General features: G+C 33.6%; 1 protein-coding gene across 1 annotated transcript; it reads right to left on the bottom strand.

The window, feature by feature from the left end:
• Positions 1 to 20,395: 20,395 nt before the first annotated feature.
• Positions 20,396 to 21,558, bottom strand: LOC128219501 (putative nuclease HARBI1). Its single transcript, XM_052927309.1, has 2 exons — positions 20,852 to 21,558; positions 20,396 to 20,510 (listed from the first exon to the last, which is right to left on the bottom strand). The coding sequence occupies exons 1-2, from the start codon at positions 21,556 to 21,558 to the stop codon at positions 20,396 to 20,398; spliced, it is 822 nt and encodes a 273-aa protein (XP_052783269.1).
• Between the last annotated feature and the right edge of the window lie 248 nt (positions 21,559 to 21,806).

Below are 21,806 nucleotides of genomic sequence, written 5' to 3'. Positions count from 1 at the left end.
TATGAACGGAGGGGATAACCGCCATCACCAAGTAAAATGCCTGACCGGTTGGTCTCAATGTGGTCCTAGATTCAATGCAAAGCAAAACAAAAAAATAGTGCATGGTCCAGTTCAGTTTAATTTTATAAATATTAATGTGCTTGCATATGTTCTTCCCGATAACTTGCATACATTTAAATGTTTAATTTCTGCATGATGACAGATAATAAGTATGACGTTGATGCTACAGTATAAGAAGTTTTTATTGTAAAAGTAAACGAATATGTTTGTGATAACGATTTAGCTAAAGTACATAATAACCTTAAGTGTAGATACATCAAACACCGCTGCATCACTCGGGGAACCTGGCCATCTGGCTACAATTTCAGTGCATTTGTAAGTAATTGCAATCTATAATTAATGTATAACTAATTGAATTTTTATAGATTATTTTATTGTGACACTGAAAAATATGTTTTGTTTATGATGAAATATATAAATTAGATTTATACAACATTATTTCCATTTACATTGACATGATTTTAGTTACAAACACGTACCTATCGTTCAAAGTGCGGATCCCTGTAGGTTAAAGTTGAAAGAGTTCAGTAAAGTGGATATAGATGAATACGAAAGTGGAAGTGAAAGTAGACAATAACGATCATAAAAATGAAAGGTTAAGATGAATGAAAAGTATAACGGTGACTCATGGAATGGAATAAATGAAATGATATACTGATGAAACACATATTAAGAAAAATAAAGAATAGCAATTACCGAAGGACACAACCAATACAATATAAACTATACAAACAAGCTGAGTAGACATACAATAAATGAGGAAACTTATTAAGAGTCACAAGGCACGAGCCTGGAAGACACTGTATAAAAGATACAAAATATTCAAACAGACCACGCATTCATACATATAGCTTTCTCAATGAATAAATGATCAGGATACCAAGCATGTTTTTCAAATTGACCTCAAGACCTGCTTCAAAGTTTGCTTTATGGCAAAATAGGGTCCTTGTTAGTACTTAGTCATTAAGAAACGTCACAAACTTAACTGCTTGATATATTAAATATTTAACAATACCGCACAATGTTCAACGAGCGAAAAGGGACCGCTTATCAATCCAAAAAGTTCCACTGAATAGCCAGCGTTTTTTTTCCTTTAGACAAAAACTATTATAGATGCTTATGATGACAAATCAACGTACGACACAACCCATTCAATATAAACAATATTAAGAAGCCCAGCCCAGTAGACATAATATACGTATATACACGTGTTTAGAGGTACAAGGCACGGACTCGAAAGACTCTTAATAAGATATCAACAGATTGAAACACATCAAACAGACCAAGCATTCTTCAAAATAGCTTACGATATAAATAAATGATCAGGATACCAAACATGTTTTTCAATTTGACATCAACATCTGCATCAGGTATTGCTTTATGACAAAATATTCGTCATTGATAGTACTTTCAATGTTCTTTTAAGTGCCCCAGCCGCCATTAAGAAACATCGGAATCCTAATTTCATCACATATAAAATATTTTGCAATATCGCACAATGTTTGGAAAGGGTTCGCCACTCAATTAAAAAAGTACCAAAGGAAAGCTAATGCTTTCCATTTAGACAAAACCCCAGATACTCTGGGAAAATATTATATTTTATAGATTCTAGTTAAACTTTCATATTCACAATATTTCTGACAAACTTGTAACAAAGATTTTCTTACCAAATACACCTACTGAAAATATAATCTTAAGTGAAAATTTTCGTTCGGACAGAGTAAACAGACGTACTAAACTCATCACGTATTTGTATTGCTTTTCAAAAATAAAACTATTTTTAGAATGTGTATTCCTTCCGTGTAAAACTGAACTGTATTGTCTTAACAATGTATGTATCAAAAAAGTAATTTTCTCCCAATTATTAGATAGATGAAAATGATGATCATTGTCAATGTATTTGTCATCCGGTAATGCTCAATGGCTGCGCTCCCAAAGCAGCGTCAGGAAACCTCCTGAGCCACTCACACTACTTCCAACTGTGCCCCTCGCAAAAACAGCATAATTTATGGTGTTAGCCTTGAACCAGAATACTTTGCAAGGTTGGTTAGCCTTGAACAAGCATGCTTTGTAAGGATGGTAATCCTTAAACTAGCAGGCTTTGTAAGGATGGTTAGCCTTGAACCAGCAGGCTTTGTAATGATGGTTAGCGTTGAACCAGCAGGCTATGTAACGATGGTTGGCCTTGAACCAGATGACTTTGTAAGGATGGTTAGCCCTGAACAAGCAGGCTATGTAAGGTTGGTTAGCCTTGAACCAGCAGGCTTTGTAAGGATGGTAAGCCCTAATCCAGCAGGCTTTGTAAGGATGGTAAGACCTGAACCAACAGGCTTTGTAAGGATGGTTAGCCTTTAACCAGCTTGCTTTGTAAGGATGGTTTGCCTTTAACCAGCAGGCTTTGTAAGGATGGTTAGCCCTGAACCAGCAGGCTATGTAAGGATGGTTAGCCTTGAACCAGCATGCTTTGTAAGGATGGTTTGCCTTTAACCAGCAGGCTTTGTAAGGATGGTAAGCCCTGAACCGGCAGGCTTTGTAAGGATGGTAAGCCCTGAACCGGCAGGCTTTGTAAGGATGGTAGCCTTTAACAAGCAGGCTTTGTAAGGATGGTAAGCCCTGAACCGGCAGGCTTTGTAAGGATGGTAAGCCCTGAACCGGCAGGCTTTTAAAGGATGGTTTGCCTTTAACAAGCAGGCTTTGTAAGGATGGTAAGCCCTGAACCGGCAGGCTTTGTAAGGATGGTAAGCCCTGAACCGACAGGCTTGGTAAGGATGGTAAGCCTTGAACCAGCATGCTTTGTAAGGATGGTTAGCCTTGAACCGGCAGGCTTTGTAAGGATGGTTAGCCCTGAACCGGCAGGGTATGTAAGGATGGTTAGTCCTGAACCAGCGGGCTTTGTAAGAATGGTAAGCCCTGAACCGGCAGGCTTTGTAAGGATGGTAAGCCTTACACCAGCAGGCTTTGTAAGGATGGTTTGCCTTGAACCAGCGGGCTATGTAATTATGGTTAGCCTTCAACCAGCAGGCTATATAAGGATGGTAAGCCTTGAACCAGCAGGCTATGTAAGGTTGGTTAGCCTTGAACCAGCAGGCTATGTAATGATGGTTAGCATTGAACCAGCAGGCTTTGTAAGGATGGTAAGCCCTGAATCAGCAGGATTTGTAAGGATGGTTAACCTTTAACCAGCATGCTTTGTAAGGATGGTTTGCCTTTAACCAACAGGCTTTGTAAGGATGGTTAGCCTTGAACCAGCAGGCTTTGTAAGGATGGTTAGCCTTGAACCAGCATGCTCTGTAAGGATGGTTTGCTTTAAACCAGCAGGCTTTGTAAGGATGGTAAGGCCTGAACCGGCAGGCTTTGTAAGGATGGTAAGCCTTAAACAAGCAGGCTATGTAAGGATGGTAAGCCTTGAACCAGCGGGCTATGTAAGGATGGTAAGCCCTGAACCAGCAGGCTATGTAAGGATTGTTAACCTTGAACCAGCAGGCTATGTAAGGATGGTATCTTCTGAAGAAGTGGGACAACTTGGTGCAGAGGCATAAAAACTTATACCAAGATTACATCCAAAATCAACAAAAAACTGGTATAATTCATTAAATTCATTAAAAGTATTTTTGTTGCTATTCATATTCTATGTTCAGTACACAAAAGTAATGCACTTTATGGATAAAATTGCTGTCAAAATGGCTTTTCTTTATATAAACTTTTATTCTTCATATTGTGTGTCATATAATTGAAGTGACAATCTTATTCAAAATCAATACATTCACATGTAAAACATACATCACTTTTGACTGAAAAACCTTTAGCTACTTACTAAATAATGCATTTAACAGCATCCGGTATAAGTTTGCAAATCCGGTTTACTTGCAAACTTAGTTTTTTTCTTATCTTAGATATCAACTTCAAAAGCGACACATAGAAAGTTTGCCCATTAAATAAGAAATATTTTAAGTAAAATTAAAAAAAAAGTTTTAAGAAATATGAAAATTTTAATTCCAAAATTGATTTCTCCCGTTGGCCACCAATTGGATTTTAGGCCCCCCGCGGGATTTTGGCAAACTCCAATTGGAGAATTTTCCATATGAGCTGAAACGGGGGAAAAATCAGCAATTTGAAAAAAATCAAATATTACACTTTGGAACAGAAAATTACATTTCTATGTATGTCTGTAGTACTAGATTCATAAACATAATTAAAATCTAATAAATAATCAAAAATTATGGTTTTGTAAAAACGGCTCTCCAATTGGGGAAAACTCCAATTGGAGAATTCCACAGTCAATTTCTATTGATAAAAGCCACCAATTGGAGATCACAGAAGTTGGTGATCACAGAAGTTGGAGGAATCACCAGTTGGAGACTTCAACCGTATAATATCTGCTTGGGAGAAATAAAGTTGGGATATATACATGTCATGATATTATTGCTCATTGTTACATTAATTTAATATTGTACATTATTCAAGAAAATAACATTGCAAGATGTTACCTGATTTCGAGTATTACATCGGTTTTTACTTGTGACGTTGTATGCAATCTAAAACAGTGATCTTATATACAACTGCGTCAGATTTGCGAATTATTTATCCTTTTCTGAAGCCTTGTGGTCCTAGATGCTCGAAAATATTAAATACTTTTAAAAAAAATAACTTACTAATTTTCATTTCCTGGTGGGCTCAATTTGTGTCTTTCATTTAATCGAATAGGTTAGAGAACACCATCTTATATTGTTAGTAGGTACATTAAACTATGTTGACTTAGTGACAAACTTAATTTGATCACTCCAATTAAAAGAAAAGAAAAAACCTTTCGATGTGTATCTTTTATCCTATGCAAAAGTGGCTTCTTTTTATTATTTCGTTTCCATCACTCACGGTATGTTATTTTTCTTGCCATATGAAATGGTTACATATATGTATGATAGCACTATCACGAACCTATTATAGGTTAAACAATTATATATAAGTCAGTGATATTATTTATAAATGTTCTATAATATTGTGTATTGACATAATACTTCGTAAAAAATAAGCTCAACAATAATTCTTTGTTTCAGAATTCATCCATTTCAAATGATTCTTTGAAAAGGAGCCATTTTCTCGGTTCACTTATTGTCAGGGTTTAGGAGCTGTAGCTAACAGCAGTGACGAAATTCGTTTACACTCTTAAATTGTGCTCAGTTACATTGAACACCTGCCGTAACTGAATGATAGCTTTACATTGATAAATAAGAAGTAAATATATCCAAATACTATTGCAAGGGGTATTTTTTCTGCAAAAGTGTATAGCCCTTCACGCAATTGATGATAGTTTAAAAACTCATGTCTTGAATGTCATTATCTTTGATCAAGTATACGTTCTAAGCATTAGGAATGATATTGTTCACATTGTTTCATCCTACTACCTGTTTGCATGTTTTTGTTCGTTTATCAAATATACGCATGTACTTTGCTTATCATGTCCACGTGTTTGTGAATGGAGGATAAAGATACTGTAATAATGTTTCAAAGATGAATGCTAGATCGTTAAACACGTTGATTAAATATTAACATATTTTTAAATCACATTTATGAGAGTTAGGCGAAGATTTTGTTATGGATTTTATATTTGCTACTGTACAATAGGGGAGGTTACTGCGTAGGAGACGAACATTTTCTTAAACCGGTTTAGCATCAAATCAAGTAGGACTTACTCCGGTGACCTCAGACGAACATTCGTGTAAAAAATGGATTGAAATGGACAATCATAAAATTTTGGGCTATGGACTTATTGAAGACAACTGTATGGTAAGTCTAAATGCCGTTTGTTTTCATGATGGTTTAAATGATAAGAATTGTTTGTTATTTTTGATCACGCACAGGTATGCGCCCCCCCCCCCCCCCACACACACACATAGTGACATTACTCCGCAAAGCTTTGTTTGCTTTTTCCCCGCAAAATTTCCCCGGGAATGGGCGTAACCTAGGTTCCCTTTGGTGCGAGGACATTTTACCATCAGTGCATCCCTGCAGGGAAGGAATTTAAGGTATTAGCCATGTAATACAACTCGGGAAACATCGGTAGTCATTCTAAAATGCCGTCCAGGCTTTTTTTTTAATGATGGTTAGCCTGGACGTCATTCATAATAAAATTCGTAAACATGTAAAAACTGTCTATGAAATGAAATGGTCTTCATTTGTATTCTGTTGCTTAAGACTGCCAATAAATACATTAATTCTTATCAATAACCATATCCATTTTGCAAATTCACAAGCTATTTCTTCAAAAAAAGTAATTTAAATACCTGAGTTCAGTTGACAGGATCTTACTGCCAAAAAGAAAAAAGGTTTCACACAACTATACTTTAAGGTTTCAATCTGAAGTAGTATTTTTAGTATGGATTACCTTCCCCTAACACTATCATTATCAGTTACCACACTTTTGTACTTAATGAATTTGAAAAACATTTATCGTCACATTCAGGATTCAAGATGTATTTACAAACTATTCTATGGGCAATGTGGACAATGCATACTATTATACACATGTATTTAAAATAAGACTAAATATTAAAAAAAACATGTATATCAACGGCATTGTTACACTAAGTGAATCAAAATGTTTTATTGTGTAACCTATTAATCAAAATTTGACTTCAACACGACAATCCAAGTTTACAATTATCAGAGATTTTGCTGACTTATCAATTTATTATGTGTATATATATAGTTTCGCTAGAACAGATGTTTCATGATGATATTTATATTAACAAATACCTTATTCCTCACATCAGAAAACCTATACCAAACTCAACTAAAGGGAATCTTCAGGAAATTACTATTTTTAAAGGAATTGATAGAAAAAACATAATTACAGAACATTGTTGTTTGCTTTTTTTCCGACTAGAGTGTGTTTTATCGTCAAGCTTAAAGCTTATAGGAAAACAACTAGAGTTAGACTTGTTGTGTGTTTTTTTAAAGAACTATATTGGTAAACAGAAGTAACGCTTATGTGTTTAAGGGGTTAAAATATGACAAAGCCGGGACTCTGTGTGAGAATTGGCCTTCATGCTCTTATAGAATATGCCTCGGGTTGTTATGGGACACTTGTGCAATCTTCGCCGACTTTACATCTAAAATGTCATCTTATAGAAGGTCATATGCCCAGTTTGTGACATGAACGCGCCAGCGGTTCAAAGAGACGCTATAAAATTTAACAAAGCTTATAAAGGCAAACCGGTAATTTTACCCAGTATTCTAATTTCTGTCATACATAGTAAAAGCACACATATAGTATTTATAATGTATGGTCGTTTTTAGACGGGAGGCTAGGTGCGTGTGGGAAAGGGGAAAGAAATGTAGAAATGTTTTTATGTCAAAAGATGGCAATCAAAAACCTCCAAATAATTGCAGAATTTCAAACCGTCATGGCAGGTTAATTTTTGTCAACATACATACAAATGGTCGTTCACTCGGGAACACCAGAAAACTTACTCGCCTACTGGTAGGAAAAAGGTAGGGAGGAGAGAGCTCGTACAATCACCAGTTGGTACCTGAGGTTGCTCTTACCACAAGTTTGTGACAAGTAATACTTAAAAAGTTTTTTTGTTGTGTGTCAGAATCTGGATGCTTTAAAGAAACCAAACAAAGGAATATTAAGCATACAAAAGATCAAAGACATCCAAGTGAGCGCAAATGAGGGGTAAATTACAAGAATAGAAAATAATGATACGAACTGAAAAAAATGCCATGCATGCAAATGAAAATTCTTCCCATACTTTGCATGATAACATTCCACAAACTTAATGATATTGCTATTTGATTCATTTTGCAAAAACTAAATGCTAACAAAAGTAATAAATGTTTGTAAACACTTCATTCTTAATTTATTTTAAATAATTTACAGGTTTACAATATGTTGCCTTAATAAAACTACTGCCAATGAAACTACAGCTCGTACTAAGCTGTACTAAAGTAACTAATAGTCATGTGTAACCTTAAGCAGAGAAAAGAAAATGCATTTGGATATTCTCGGCTACATTCGTTAACAAAATCAATGGTGTTTGGTGAATTTTGATGGTGTTTGAAAATGTATGTTGTTTTAACAATTCGGAACGTGATTATTTTATAATATATAGTGCAATTGATGTAAAAAGGATTAGTTTTAACAGGTAAAATGTTCTTTTTTTGTTTTAATAGACTAAATTGGAATAATTTCAATAAATTTGCGACCAAATTCTGATCAGCATTTTGAACATGTTTACAAATTTTATTATGAATGACGTCCAGGCTAACCATCATTAAAAAAAAGCCTGGACGGCATTTTAGAATGACTAGAAACATCGGGTAACATCGACATATATCGCCACTCGCCGTAACAGATCGCGACGAACATCGGGCGTATTCGGCCTGTACCGGATGTTGCTATTTTTAGAAACAGAAGGTATTTCCCGGCTATTCATAGGTTAATAATGGAATTTCTACATCGTAGGATTTGGAAACATTGTGATGTTTTTCTCATGAATATACGTTTAAAATGAATAAACACTAAAAGTACACGCTGACAGTTGATTACGATACATCTAACAATTTGAGTCATTACAGTTAAACATGGATTATAAGTGAAATATACGCGTAAGAGAAGATTTTCTCTCGATAAAACGAACTGTCAACACGGCATGGAACTGGGATATTCGTATCAAAGGGCTCTGAATGTAAGTATCCTTGAGCAGTTTTGTACGTTGATGTGTTCAAAAACGTTTGTTTTTTTTAATTTATCTTTGGAATTCTTAAATCATTTTTATTAGCTAAATGTTTAGACAGCATGTTCATATTTTACATGTACTTATGTACATGTTACATATTTTTATATGTACTTATGTACATAACTTATGTTTAAGATTAATATGAGTATGTAATCTTTAAATTGATTGTTTTATCTTAGAAAAACTTTAGACTTAAAAAAAAATAATAATAATGTGGTTCGGTACGTGACCTATTTCTAACATACCACAATACATGTACATACCCGTTATTTGTTTACAAAATGCATATTTTCAAAATTAACCTGTGAAAAAAAGTTGTATGTGGTTTGGGGCTTGAAGCCGCATCTGCTAGGACACTATTGAAATTCATTGGCTTGGTGTAGGTCTCGTTAAAACCCCATACTGTTGTGAATCATTATCAACCATATGCACAACAACTACACATTTGTGCCTACCAACCCTTACTCTTGGCTAAAACAGATATTAGTGCAGAATGTATAATACTTTTGCATTTGTATTTTACGGTGGTAGTTTCTGCTGGTTGATAATCCGAAGTCTAATTTCTTCTAGGCAGGAAAATGACTGAATATTACTTAGTCAACAACACTGGGTTATGAAGAATTCCAGCCTGCATTAAATACTATGTTGGATCCTTGAAAGCGGATTTGACAGCCATGTCCATCCACAAGGCAGTCGCATCTGATCGAGATGATGTGAGTATTTCATATAAAACATATTTGATTTGGTTTTTGTTTTTATAAACCTACTGTATTCAATAATCAAGTGGTGGTGGTGGTGGTGGTGGTGGTGGTGGTGGTGATGGTGGTCAAGTGGTGGTGGTGGTGGTGGTGATGATTATGATGATGATGATGATGATGATGTTGATGATGATGATGATGATGATGATGATGATGATGATGATGATGATGATGATGATGATGATGAATTTTATTGATAAATTTAATAATTTTCTTTATATATATACATGTATGTATCAGCTTGTTGTTGTTTTTTCAAAATAATGTCGAGAAATATTAAACTGTTAATATTTTATTTTGTATATGTATGGCAGTATAATTATCTATACTAATTAGTTAGAAAGGCTTTAAAGTACAACTTTTTTCCTTTACAGCACTAAACATTCTTGATGGGTCAAGTACCTGAAAGTGCATGAAAACCAAATCAGCATTGACTCAGCATTGAGTAGTTATCATCTGTGCACACACTTCAAGTACAAAGCATGGGAACAGACCAAACTTCAAATGTTGAAGAGTGAAGAATTATTGTGAAAAAAAACTAATTGTTGGAATACCAATGACAAAATAAAACAGATATACATCAAATTACCCACAGAGATTGTTTACATGTTATAATATTAAAAAAACAACATTAGTTGAGAACTTTCACTCTGATATTTTTGGAGGGGCGAGCCCACTTAGTGTTCTTGTTTCTTCACATATTTTAGTTTAAAAGTTCACTCATTTGTTTTAAACTCTGTATTCTGAGTTAGTATCATAAGTAAAATTCATTTATTTGAAAGAGTACATTTTATGAATAAGTCCAATTAAGCTTTATAATTTTTTACAAGAAAAAGGTTGATTTTTAAGCATTTTATTAGCTATAAAAATGTATGGTAACATGACATTATGTATATTGTCTTCAAAACTGGACGGTAAACTATCATAAATTGTCTTTTAAATTGTTCAATAGACATCATAGATAATATCTAAAATGATTTCAGCAGCTTGCCTTATAGTTAACTATTTTTTATGATTTTTTATAAAACTGCTATATATTTTCAAACATCGAAAAACTGCTCTTTTCCGAAGAATCATAAGATCAATCAAAATGATTTTTTTCCATGTGTATCAATAATGTGTTCGTTTGAACTTTAGTTTTCTGTTAACTGAAGTTTATTTTACCAGAAACTGTTGTGTTTATTTCATAATCTCTGATAATGCGAAAAAAAAAAAAATATAGACAAAATATTTACTTGTCGCTCTTTGTAGCCCTTGGAGTTTGGGGGTGGGTGTAATGAAACATAAATAACTTTTTTAATTCACGGTAAAAAATCTTCAAAATTTGGATAAAAGTCCCATAGTGTACCGTGATTATAACTATGTTGTCGGTTAAAGCTTTTAAAAAAGTGTGTATTACGCGGCTAATACCCTAAGTGGGGGTTAGTCCACCTAAATGGCCTTCAACGAGTTTTTTGAAGATTTTTAGACTATGGCTGACTCGAGACAGGGATACATAATGTAATTAGTGTCGGTTAGAACCGGCCGCCTGGGTAGCCCAGTTGGTTAGAGCGCCGTGCTAGTGTTCCGGCGGTCGTGGGTTTGAGCCCCACACCGGGCGCACTTTTCCTCCCAGGTTTACTTTAATAACAAATGTCAAAATAATAAAAAAAAAAGTATCCCTGATCGCTAATTATTGTAGCTTTATAAAGCCGGGGTTGGCTGGACCGAAAATCCCCACTATTCCCCGGACCTGGGGAGGCCATGGTTACAATTGACTGGTGCAATAGTTAGCAATAGACTTGGCGTCAATTGAATTTAGTTTGAAGGATAAACAATAACACTTTTTTACCTTTTTTTCAAAAAAATGATTGCAGACATAGAAACAGTGATTCGTCACAATCGTGAGCTTATGCAGACATAGAAACAGTGATTCGTCACAATCGTGAGCTTATGCAGACATAGAAACAGTGATTCGTCACAATCATGAGCTTATTTGTTTGTCATACTGTACCAAATTATTTGGGAATATTGTTAGCACATGTTTTAATAATACCATTTTACCTCAGGACAATTTTTCAATAAGAACTCAGTCAAGTATGAAATATTTCCATTTTGGAAGAATGCTGTAGATCTTTTACATTTGAAGATTTGGAAATTATTATTGGTTATTCTTTAAAAAGTGTCAAAATTTGAGTAGATCTATGGTAATGCAATTATTAGCTCAAAATTTTAATCCTTCAATTGTTATTTTAAAAACTTTTACTTAATGATAAAGGAAATTTATTCATTTTATTAAACAGATGTGCACAGGAAGGTATGCAATTCTAATTTTGTTAATTTTATCCAAAATTGAAAACTTATGGCTAAGTATCTGTAGATGTTGATATATATTATATATACAATTGACTGTTTTTATTGCTTATTAGTGTTGGGAATCGGACTGAAATATTACTATAGATAATCGGTTTATGAAAACAATCAATGATCGATTATTAATTGCTTTAATCATTATTTAACTATCTCTGGTCATCATATATAAGGCATATAGATAAACTACATGAACCAGTTTAAGAAAAAATGTTCCCTTACAATATTATTTGTACATTTATTTGTATATATTACATTATTTATTCAGAACGCAACTATACTTTAGTGTTTACAAGTTACTATTACAGATCATGAGACTGCAGGCTCTAAATTTTGTGTACGGTATTGAATACATGACTTGTGTAAAGTAAACACAAAGAAAAATATCAATTTCATTTTGATAATCAGTCAGTAACAAGTAAAACAAGCAGTTGAATATTCTGTATGTTTTACAAGAACATTTTCTTTCAGAAAACTGAGAAAACTAAATTCTTACATGATATAAGAAGTAAACAATAACATTTTAAAACCACAAAAGTGTGATGTTGAGAACCAATCCTTTTGCAGTTAAATTACAAAGAAAATTTGTAATAAGGTACTGTAGTGAGCTACTGACATGATAATATGACTAGATAACACAACATAGTACCACATGAACATTTCAACCTTAACATGTATTGACCAGAAACAAAATATATTTTCCAGACAATCTTTTAACTGGTAGTCGGTAGTGGTTAATGTCTCTTGTTTCTATAATTGATTGTTCAAATTTCACTATCGATTGTCGCCGATGAAGGCCTTTCCGATCAATTGTCGATTATAACTGATCATCGGCACAACACTATTGCTTCTACTTCAGTGTTTTGAGATTTCATTAAGTTTCAAGTAATTTGTTTCATATACATATATCAATATAATTTTCATGTTCTTTTTTTAATAATGATATAGATAGACTATACTAATTAGTGATGTTCTGATGATCAATTATAATGAAAAAATAACTGGTATGTTCCTGAAATCAGTTTTTCTTCTTTCAATTTTGTTCAGTTGTAATCATTAACAATATGGCTCAAGCAACAACAACATTAATAGTGGGTTTTTTTGGTGAAATTTACTGCCTTCTTCCCTAGTGAAAACTTGTCCATTTTTCACCATATTTTATGTTTTCCAAATTTGATAAGTGGAGATTTCATAACATTAATGAATAAAAAATCTTGACAACACTTACTATAAATTAACAAAATAATATATGCATAAAAATCTTTAAAACATGTAGTATATCGAATTAGCACAAGCCCACAACCCTGCACTGGTGAAAATTATGTCATCCGGGCTTGTTCTAATTCTGAATTTAATATAGCAGGGCTTGTTAAAAAAAATATGCCAAGCAATAGAGTAATAATTCAGGCTTGTTCATCTCGAACTCTAATTTCGATGATATATTTTGCCATTAAAATCTTAATTAGATATTTAAGCCTGATTTTGTATTTTTCCCAATGTCAACTTTTTTTCCCAAATTGTATTGTACAGGTGATAAAAATAATTCCATAAAATACACTAACTAGATATTTTCAATCCTTTACCTAACATAAGTAGAGTAAAGGATGATGAGTTTTTGTACAAGAATAAAATTACAAGTACGGTACCAGGTATTGTCAAAAAACATTTCTTCTATTAATAAACAGCAACGTGAGTGGAACCGATTACCAATAGTCAAACCAGTGTGTGTATACCACGTGACAAATTACGTCATATATGCTACGTCGGAAGGCAACATTTTGCTTAAAATGAACACTTAAATTAAAGATACCTTTTCTTTCACACCACCATTTTAAATGAAACAAAGGACAGTCTATGCCGCTTAAAGAGCCCCGCATTTGTTTTATTACCGACATTCGATAAAGTCATTAGTTTCATCAAACACTTCGACAAACCCGTTTTCAAAATCATGTTTTGACAGTGCTCTGTCAGACGGCCGTATTGTGAAAAGGTTTGTCGAAGTGTTTAAAGAAATTAAACTCGCAATCAAACTCTGGTAAATGGCCGAAAGCAAGGCTCCATAGGTGGCGTAGACTGCGCTTTGTTTCATTTAAAATGATGAAGAAATAGTAAAGTTATCTTTGTTTAAAGTCTTTTTTCAAATAAAAATATTGCCTTATGACGCAATTTATCACGTGGTATACACATGTACTGCAAACAGGAACTGATTCCCAACACTTTAGTTCGTTAAGCATTCTGTGCAACTCTCCAAACTTGCCTCATGGTCTGAAGTAAAAAAAAATGACCTAATAAATATTCTGCTTTGTGGCATGTTATTAAATGCTTGATCAACACATATCCACTAAATATTATATATCTTAAAATGTCTGACCTCATCAAATGCATTAAATGCAAAAGAATCAGTTACTACAATCAAAAAAAGATTTTGGTATTAATTTTCTGTCACATAGCTTAGACTTTTAAATTCTAATTAGCTCTTAAAACATGATTTAACTTAAGTCATATATGCACTTGCAACTAGACCATTACAAGTTAAAAGGCCATAAATCACTGATTGTGTAAATCACTGTCTGATGGTGCAATCAATTGGAAACAAATGGAAATATTACTAGATTTTGATTGGATGCCTCCATTCAGAGTTTATTATATTGGTCAGGATTTTGATCCAATCAGATTGTTTGTTATACCTAATCTGATGACAAAACAATATATAGGCGGAGCTAAATTAGTCCCACCCAATCAAGAAAGGAACGTTACTTTGAATTTGTGTCATTAAGAAACAAAACTATCTTCCATATTTCTGTATATTTTCTTAGCATTCTCATTCATTTAGAATGTCAAGTCTCATCTTTGATCCCATTTCTAAATGTAAATAAAATCTTGTATTGCTGTTAGCATTTCTTATTACATCATCATATCATTTTATGTTTAAATAATTGCTTTGCTAAGTTGATTTTTCATTTTGCGAGTTGCTTCAAAAAGCACTCGCAAAATTTTGCGAGTGCTCCTCAAAGTTAAATTCGAACCCTGTATATATGGTACTCTTTATTATAGGAGATTTTACTTAATCATACCCTTATTGAATAATTTGTTATAATATAAGAGAATGGTTTCTGGGCGAAAAATAATTAAAGTAATAGATTTTATAGTATCAAAAAGGCTATTGATTGAAAGTATTAAATTAAATCTTTATCAAACTCTTCACTTTGATAATAATTTAAAAATTGAATGATTCTAAAAATATCGAGCTATATGTAATAATTAAGACAAATTTGAAGAGCTTGAGAACCAGAAACTTACAACTTTTAATATTTAGTGTAGCATCTTTTCTGTACTAGGTAGTGTCAAGGTTTTTCCTGCAGTCCTACTGTGGGGACATTTAAAAGTGTCTGACAAGTTTATGATATACACAGAATGGTGTCACTGTTTCCCACTGTTTTATGGAAATTAATAAATACTGGTAACAAGATAGTAACCGTGTATTTAATAGCAGAAAGCGCAAAAATAATAAACTTATACTACTTACTAAATAATGAATTTATAGAAAAAATTAAATACTGATAAGGCCAAAAAAAAAATGTTTGTTTAGGGTAACCTTCCCAAAATTTCTAGGTAGGGTAGGTAGGGATTTTTATTTTCTTCAAAATCTGTCGTAGCTAGGGATTTTTATTTTCTTCAAAATCTGTCGTAAGTTCAGAGTGTTTTCTTGCACATGACAGTCTTTCCTACATTACTGTCATTGCCTGACTTTGTTTCATCATATAAACAATAATTCTGATTAAAATCTGCATTTATCCGCCCTTCGTAACTCTCTTTTCGCTAACGAATACTTTTTTTGCTCAGAAACGGAAAAAAAATAGTTAGGGTCAGCACATTTTTATAGGTAAGGTCGGGTTACCCGAAACAGACATATTTCTTTTTAAGGCCTAACAAGATTTTAACCGTATATTTAATAGCTGAAAGCGCAAAACAATATTAATGATTGGTGAACGCTTAAAGATTTACTATGGTCTACTATAGTCTCATAAAGAAGAAATACCGTGTTTTATGCTTATTTCTTTCAAATTTAACTCGGTACTCTTCATAAGAACCTTTGTGTTCGATTTGTTTATAAATACATTTATGACACTAGTAAGGAAAAGCATATGTCATGTGTTTGTAAATTTATCATTTTAATATTGCAACAGTTGATCATGTATCAAAAAATCTTAATACAAGGAATTACTATTGTTTATCCATTTTTTCGATTATGTTCCACAATGATAATCATTTACACTGCACTTATTCCAGGTGGTGGACCTAATGCTGGGACCATTGGTCTATTGACAGATGCTGTAATATCTGTAGTTGGGAAAAAAGCCTGCGGCCTAATTGGAATCTCCGGCCAGGCCGGAATGCCAATGGACTCGGGATTTCTACAGCTGCCCTCCAACAAGTAAACTCATTAATCGTTGCATGTATAGCTGTAATAGTTACCCCCCGACCATATTGAGTGTAACAGATACTGCTTTTGTTACCATTAAACAGCTAAATACTGGGATTTCTCTCTACCCATTTCTAATGTAAAAGCAGGGTTGGTTTCTTTTGCGATCAGATATGAGATTTTTCACCATGTTGATTTCTAGCCTCTTACATTTTAAGTGAGTTTCAAACACCTTAACTTTAGAACCACTCTTCTTATCCATGTTTCCTTAGTGCATCAGACTAATATTTTCATAGTATCATTCATATATAGAAAGACAACACTGCGATAAATAAAAAAAAAATGCATTCATTCAAGTGTTTGTTATTGCTTATAAAATTGTAAAGATTAAATAAATAAAGCTAATGACATGTAATAACTAATGGGGTTATCATTTTTTAATTGTTCACCTGCAGCACATGCTCATAGATGAAACATAAATAAGCACTCCTTTCTTCCAGGAGTGGGTGCATTAATAAGTATTAACACTGTACATACAAAGAACTTTTATAAAAAGAATGAAGTTACATATTTTTAACAAATTGTTCAGGTAGTGAATGCATCTTGATTGATTAAACTGTTTTCATAAATGTTTTATGTATCACAAACTGAACATTTTAATTTCATTGCAATCATAAACCAGAAAACTGTTCATATTTTTTCAGTGTGTCAACAGGCATTTCCACAACTAATGGGAGTGATCTTAACAGGTAAAAGTATGGCTATAATAAAAGCAACTTTTAACATAAATGTTAGGATTAAGAAACAATATCAATTTGCAAATATACTGTCTGACAGTTAAGTTAATATGTAAACTGGTTACACAGATTATCAGTTATCTCATACTGATACATTTCTGTTTAGATTGTGATGAAAGTTATCACTATATATAATAAATAGAAAATTTGTATCTAGTTCAAGTGAACAAAGGAATAGGCCACAAGAACAACAACAACAGGGTTATGTGAAAAGCTGAGAATGCAAATTCAAAATTCAAAATGTAATAATTTTATTGTGTGTTGTTTTTTCCAACTACTTTAATTGTAAATGATATCTGTATTTTATCATTTGTACCAAGTATTTATATCTCCTAAAACCATTACATTGCATCAACATGGGGAATAAGTGCCAGTTCCAATGCAAGTCTTAGTGCCAGTGAAGACTTGGTTACAAATTACAGGTAACTTTTCAGGACTGTATCATTTATTATTATTATAAGGAGTTGCCAAAACGGTCAATTTTTGAGAGTGCATGTTAATGCTGAAATTCACTTGTGTGTGTATATATATTGGTCCAGGGCTGGTCATATTTTTCAATATTGGGTCAGCAAATATATATACATGTAGTACCATTTCAGGGTTTGCTCTCACCAGATATGGTTTCCTTTCCCCTGTATATCCCATAATGGGTCACCTTATAATCTCTGCAACTTATATTATACAATGAAGTACAATTATACTTCAGTAGTGGTTAAAACTTGCAGCTGTTATGTTCTTCATACATCAATATATTATAAGTCATTTTTCTCAAGCTTTTTTTTCTTTCAGCCCAGTTCAGATGGTGACAGACCTTAATGTGACCAGTGAGACATACAACATGTAAGTAACACATTCATGCCAATTTGTTTACTGCAAACTGTGTGAATAATGTCTATTCATAAAATGAAGTTGTAAACTTTTCATCAGCACATCATCCAATGATTTCAGGCCATGGCACAATCTAAAACAAAGGATAAAAGTTGTCACTGTTAATAAATGAACTGTATATGTATGTACAAAGTAGAAGAAAGTCTCACAATCAATTCTTGTACTGTATTTATCAGTACCAAGTTAACTTATAATATGTTATTGAATGAAACTTTATACAAAATGCTTATACTTATATGGCAATCCTGTTTCTGTGGTAACTTTGTTTGGGGTGTTCAAATCACCTTTAGTGATAGCTCAAGTTTCTTTTTATACTTGTAATTAAAACTGACTTATTGTTTGCAGCAGTGACTCAGTGATCTGCACCTGTTCCTGCCATACTGTGATGCAAGGTTTGCGGGAAGAGAAGCTACGGCTCCAGATCAGGGTGCTCAAAAAACAGCTTGGCGAAGAATGATTATAGCCTCGGATTCATTTGTACTTTTAATGTTCAGGTATAAGATCATAATATATTTCACGGAGTGACCACCAAAATCTCTATTTCACAATTGGTGTAGCTCATCTGTGAAATATTGGCTTCTGGGTTTACAATGTGAAATATTTTGCTATCTTAAACTGAATTCAACACTTCTTTTATTATATGCATAAATATATGAGATAAAATAATTAAAATTTATTGGAAGTTTTTCAGGCAACCGGCCAAAATTTAGGCAAATGTAATGTCATTTCAGAATTGACATCATAAAAAGTGTGTACCAGCACTTTGCACGTTCATTTTGTATATGCATTTCCTTTCAGTAGGAGCTTGTTAAATTTAAAAAATTAAAGAATGGTATCAAAATGTTATTTCACCTATTGAAATATCCTTTTCAATTCATCGGTTAATCTCTATATATCATTATAGAGGATATAATAAAAAAAACTTACATGTACTGCTTAAAAGTAGGTGTTGGCGAAGTAATCTCTTTACTGCATACCATGTTGAGGAGCAAATAACTTGTTTTCTTTAATGTTTTTGAATTAATGAATTGATACACTTTAATAGTATAGATTTTCAGTGATTTTTTGGGAGATTATTTTTACAGCCTGTGCCTCGCAATTTGGAAAAAAAAGTTCACTTTGGGAAAAATAAACAGGTCACATTGGCTTAAGTCATGGCAAATATACATGTTTTTACCTTTTTATGAATACATTATCATGTGAAAGAGTAAGTCTTGTAGAGATTTTGTTCATTTTCAAAAAATTCATTTTTTTTTATTTATTAAAGTAGCCTTCATTAATTAACTTGGAAAAAATATATGATTTTGGTGGGGGGGGGGAGGGGGGAGAATTACACGAGGGTAAACAGCCTTTAGAAGGCAGTAAATTGCAACCAAAAGAGCAAAAAAATAAAATAATTTGAAACAAAGCTGTTTCATATTATGTATTGAATCTAATAAAATTAAATGTATTAAAAACCTAATATGAAAAAATCAGTTGTATATTCAGATATTGTTTCAGAAAATGTCTGTTAATCCAGTATGTAAGTAAACATCGAAATCAACAAACCACACTGACCAAAAATAATAATAATACCATAAATGTGTTTTTTAAATGGATTGAATTTACAAATATTGTCAATTTAATTTTGTAAATTTGAAAGGGTTCTTTCAACAACATTAAACAAAAAGGCTCCATACATTGTCTAAACACAGTATTAAGTGCTTTTTGGTTATTTCAATGTATTAGGATTTGAGTGTTAAATAGTAAATACATGTCAGTACTGGGTGTTTGTATGTAAAAAGAAATCATTTTTAACTGAATCTTTAATCATATTAAGAGGGTTAATGCACCCGGTGAAAGGTTGTTTTCATTTTCTAATTTAACATATGTTTGCATATATATATATATAACTGGAACAGTGAGCTCATGAGTTGTATGTTTGACATGTTATGCTGTAACTTTGCTGGACATAACAAATGCAGGAATGAGTTGAATAAATCAGTATGTGTTCAGTAAATTTTCTGTGTCATGCTTATGTTTGTACCAGTAATGCTCCTTTAATTAAGCTTACACAAATACTTGCTTGTTTTTTAACTAAAAACTTTCCTTAAAGTTTTGGCCTAAAGTTTTGGCCTATGTATTTTGTCTAGGACACAATAGCTAAAATTTTCAGCTCAATGTCACCATAAAACGTTTGATATAAACCTCCAAATCAATAGGGTCACCTACCCATGATCAACATGTCCATCAAGTTCCTGGGCCAAACATGTTCATTGTTTCATTAGGAACTACTCTTCTGACAATGGCCACATGCCCATACATCAGTTTTGTTTTTGTTTGAAAAAGTGCATGAAACTTAAAAGTATATTTTTTATGCAATTTTTGTTTTGCATATTACTAATACCTGCAAGCTTTTTCTGGCTGCACCCTAACTTCACCATGGAGAACACCGAATCGTCTTTTAAGTTGGCCTATGCCTCTCTCCACCTTGGCTCTAGTAATTTTATGGGATCTGAAAAAAAAAAATATATATATATATCATTACATATACATTGACGAGTGTAAATAAGATTATTTTCTTACCACTGCCATATCAAAGCAAATGCACCGTGAGAACATGTATGCATCAGTGTATTCAAAGGAGTTCAGAAAGAAAATAATGAAGAGGGCATTGTTGTTTTTAATTACTTTGACGAAGAAATAGGTTTAGTTATGTCTCGTGAAAGCTTCTAGTGTTACAGATCACCTTATTACATGATTAAATTTTACAATTTTCTTTCAGTGTTGACAAATGTTTCAATAATTGTTCACTTTGTTTACTATATCAATGTCATGCAGAATAATTACATTTACCTGTTGTATGCTGTTTGGCTACCAGGCTGGGGATTGAGGTATGGGGTAAGTAGCCACCTTCGCCCAGCATATCCGCTGTCCCCAAGAAGATGGTATTGACCATTAGGTACGTGACCTTCATCAAATAGGTTCCTAAGGCCACTCTGCTGAAGAATTCTGCTGTCATGTGCAGACCCTGGCCATCGGGCAACCACATTTGTTATTCTGTCAAAACCATCAAACACAACTTGTACGTTAATTGAATGGAAACCCTTCCTATTGACAAAAGACGGCTCATCCTCCGAAGGGGCCTGAATACGTATGTGGGTACCATCTATGACACCCACCACCTTTGGAAACTGTGCCAGTCCATAAAACTGTTGAACCTGTGCATCACGCTCCCTCACTGTTAGTGGGAAACGCACAATCCTTCCCAAAACATCAGCAGATGACAGATGATTTGTCACTTCAGTCAATATTTTTGATACTGCTGGCTGTGAGACATTGTGCATGTCAGCATCGTTTAGCTGAATTCCCCCTGTTGCTAAGTACCTTAGAGTAATAAGGAGTTTGTCCATAGCCGACAAACTCTTATGTCTCATTGTAGCTGGCTCCAGTGCTGGTCCAAACACAGTTTCAAGGTAATTGAGGCCTGCCCTGTTGAAGCGATACCTATCAACAAGTTGCTGGTTGGTAAGTTCATTTAGGATATTGCCCCTATCTGCCATACTGGAAGGATGGAACTAGCTGCTGAAAGTGTCTCGCCGAACTAGTCGCTAGACTTGTCAGCCAAAACCGGTCGCTGAAAATGCCCAGCAGACTAGAACTAGCCGCTAGACTTGTCAGCCCCCACCAGTCGCTGAAAGTGTCTAGCCGCACTAGCCACTAGACTTGTCAGCCCAAACCGGTCGCTGAAGGTGTCCAGCAGGCTATAACCAGCCGCTAGACTTGTCAGCCCCCACCAGTCGCTGTAAGT

The sequence above is a fragment of the Mya arenaria genome, chromosome 15 (genome assembly GCF_026914265.1).
Source record: "Mya arenaria isolate MELC-2E11 chromosome 15, ASM2691426v1".
Lineage (NCBI taxonomy): Eukaryota > Metazoa > Mollusca > Bivalvia > Myida > Myidae > Mya > Mya arenaria.
This window is presented reverse-complemented; position numbering and strand designations above follow the sequence as displayed.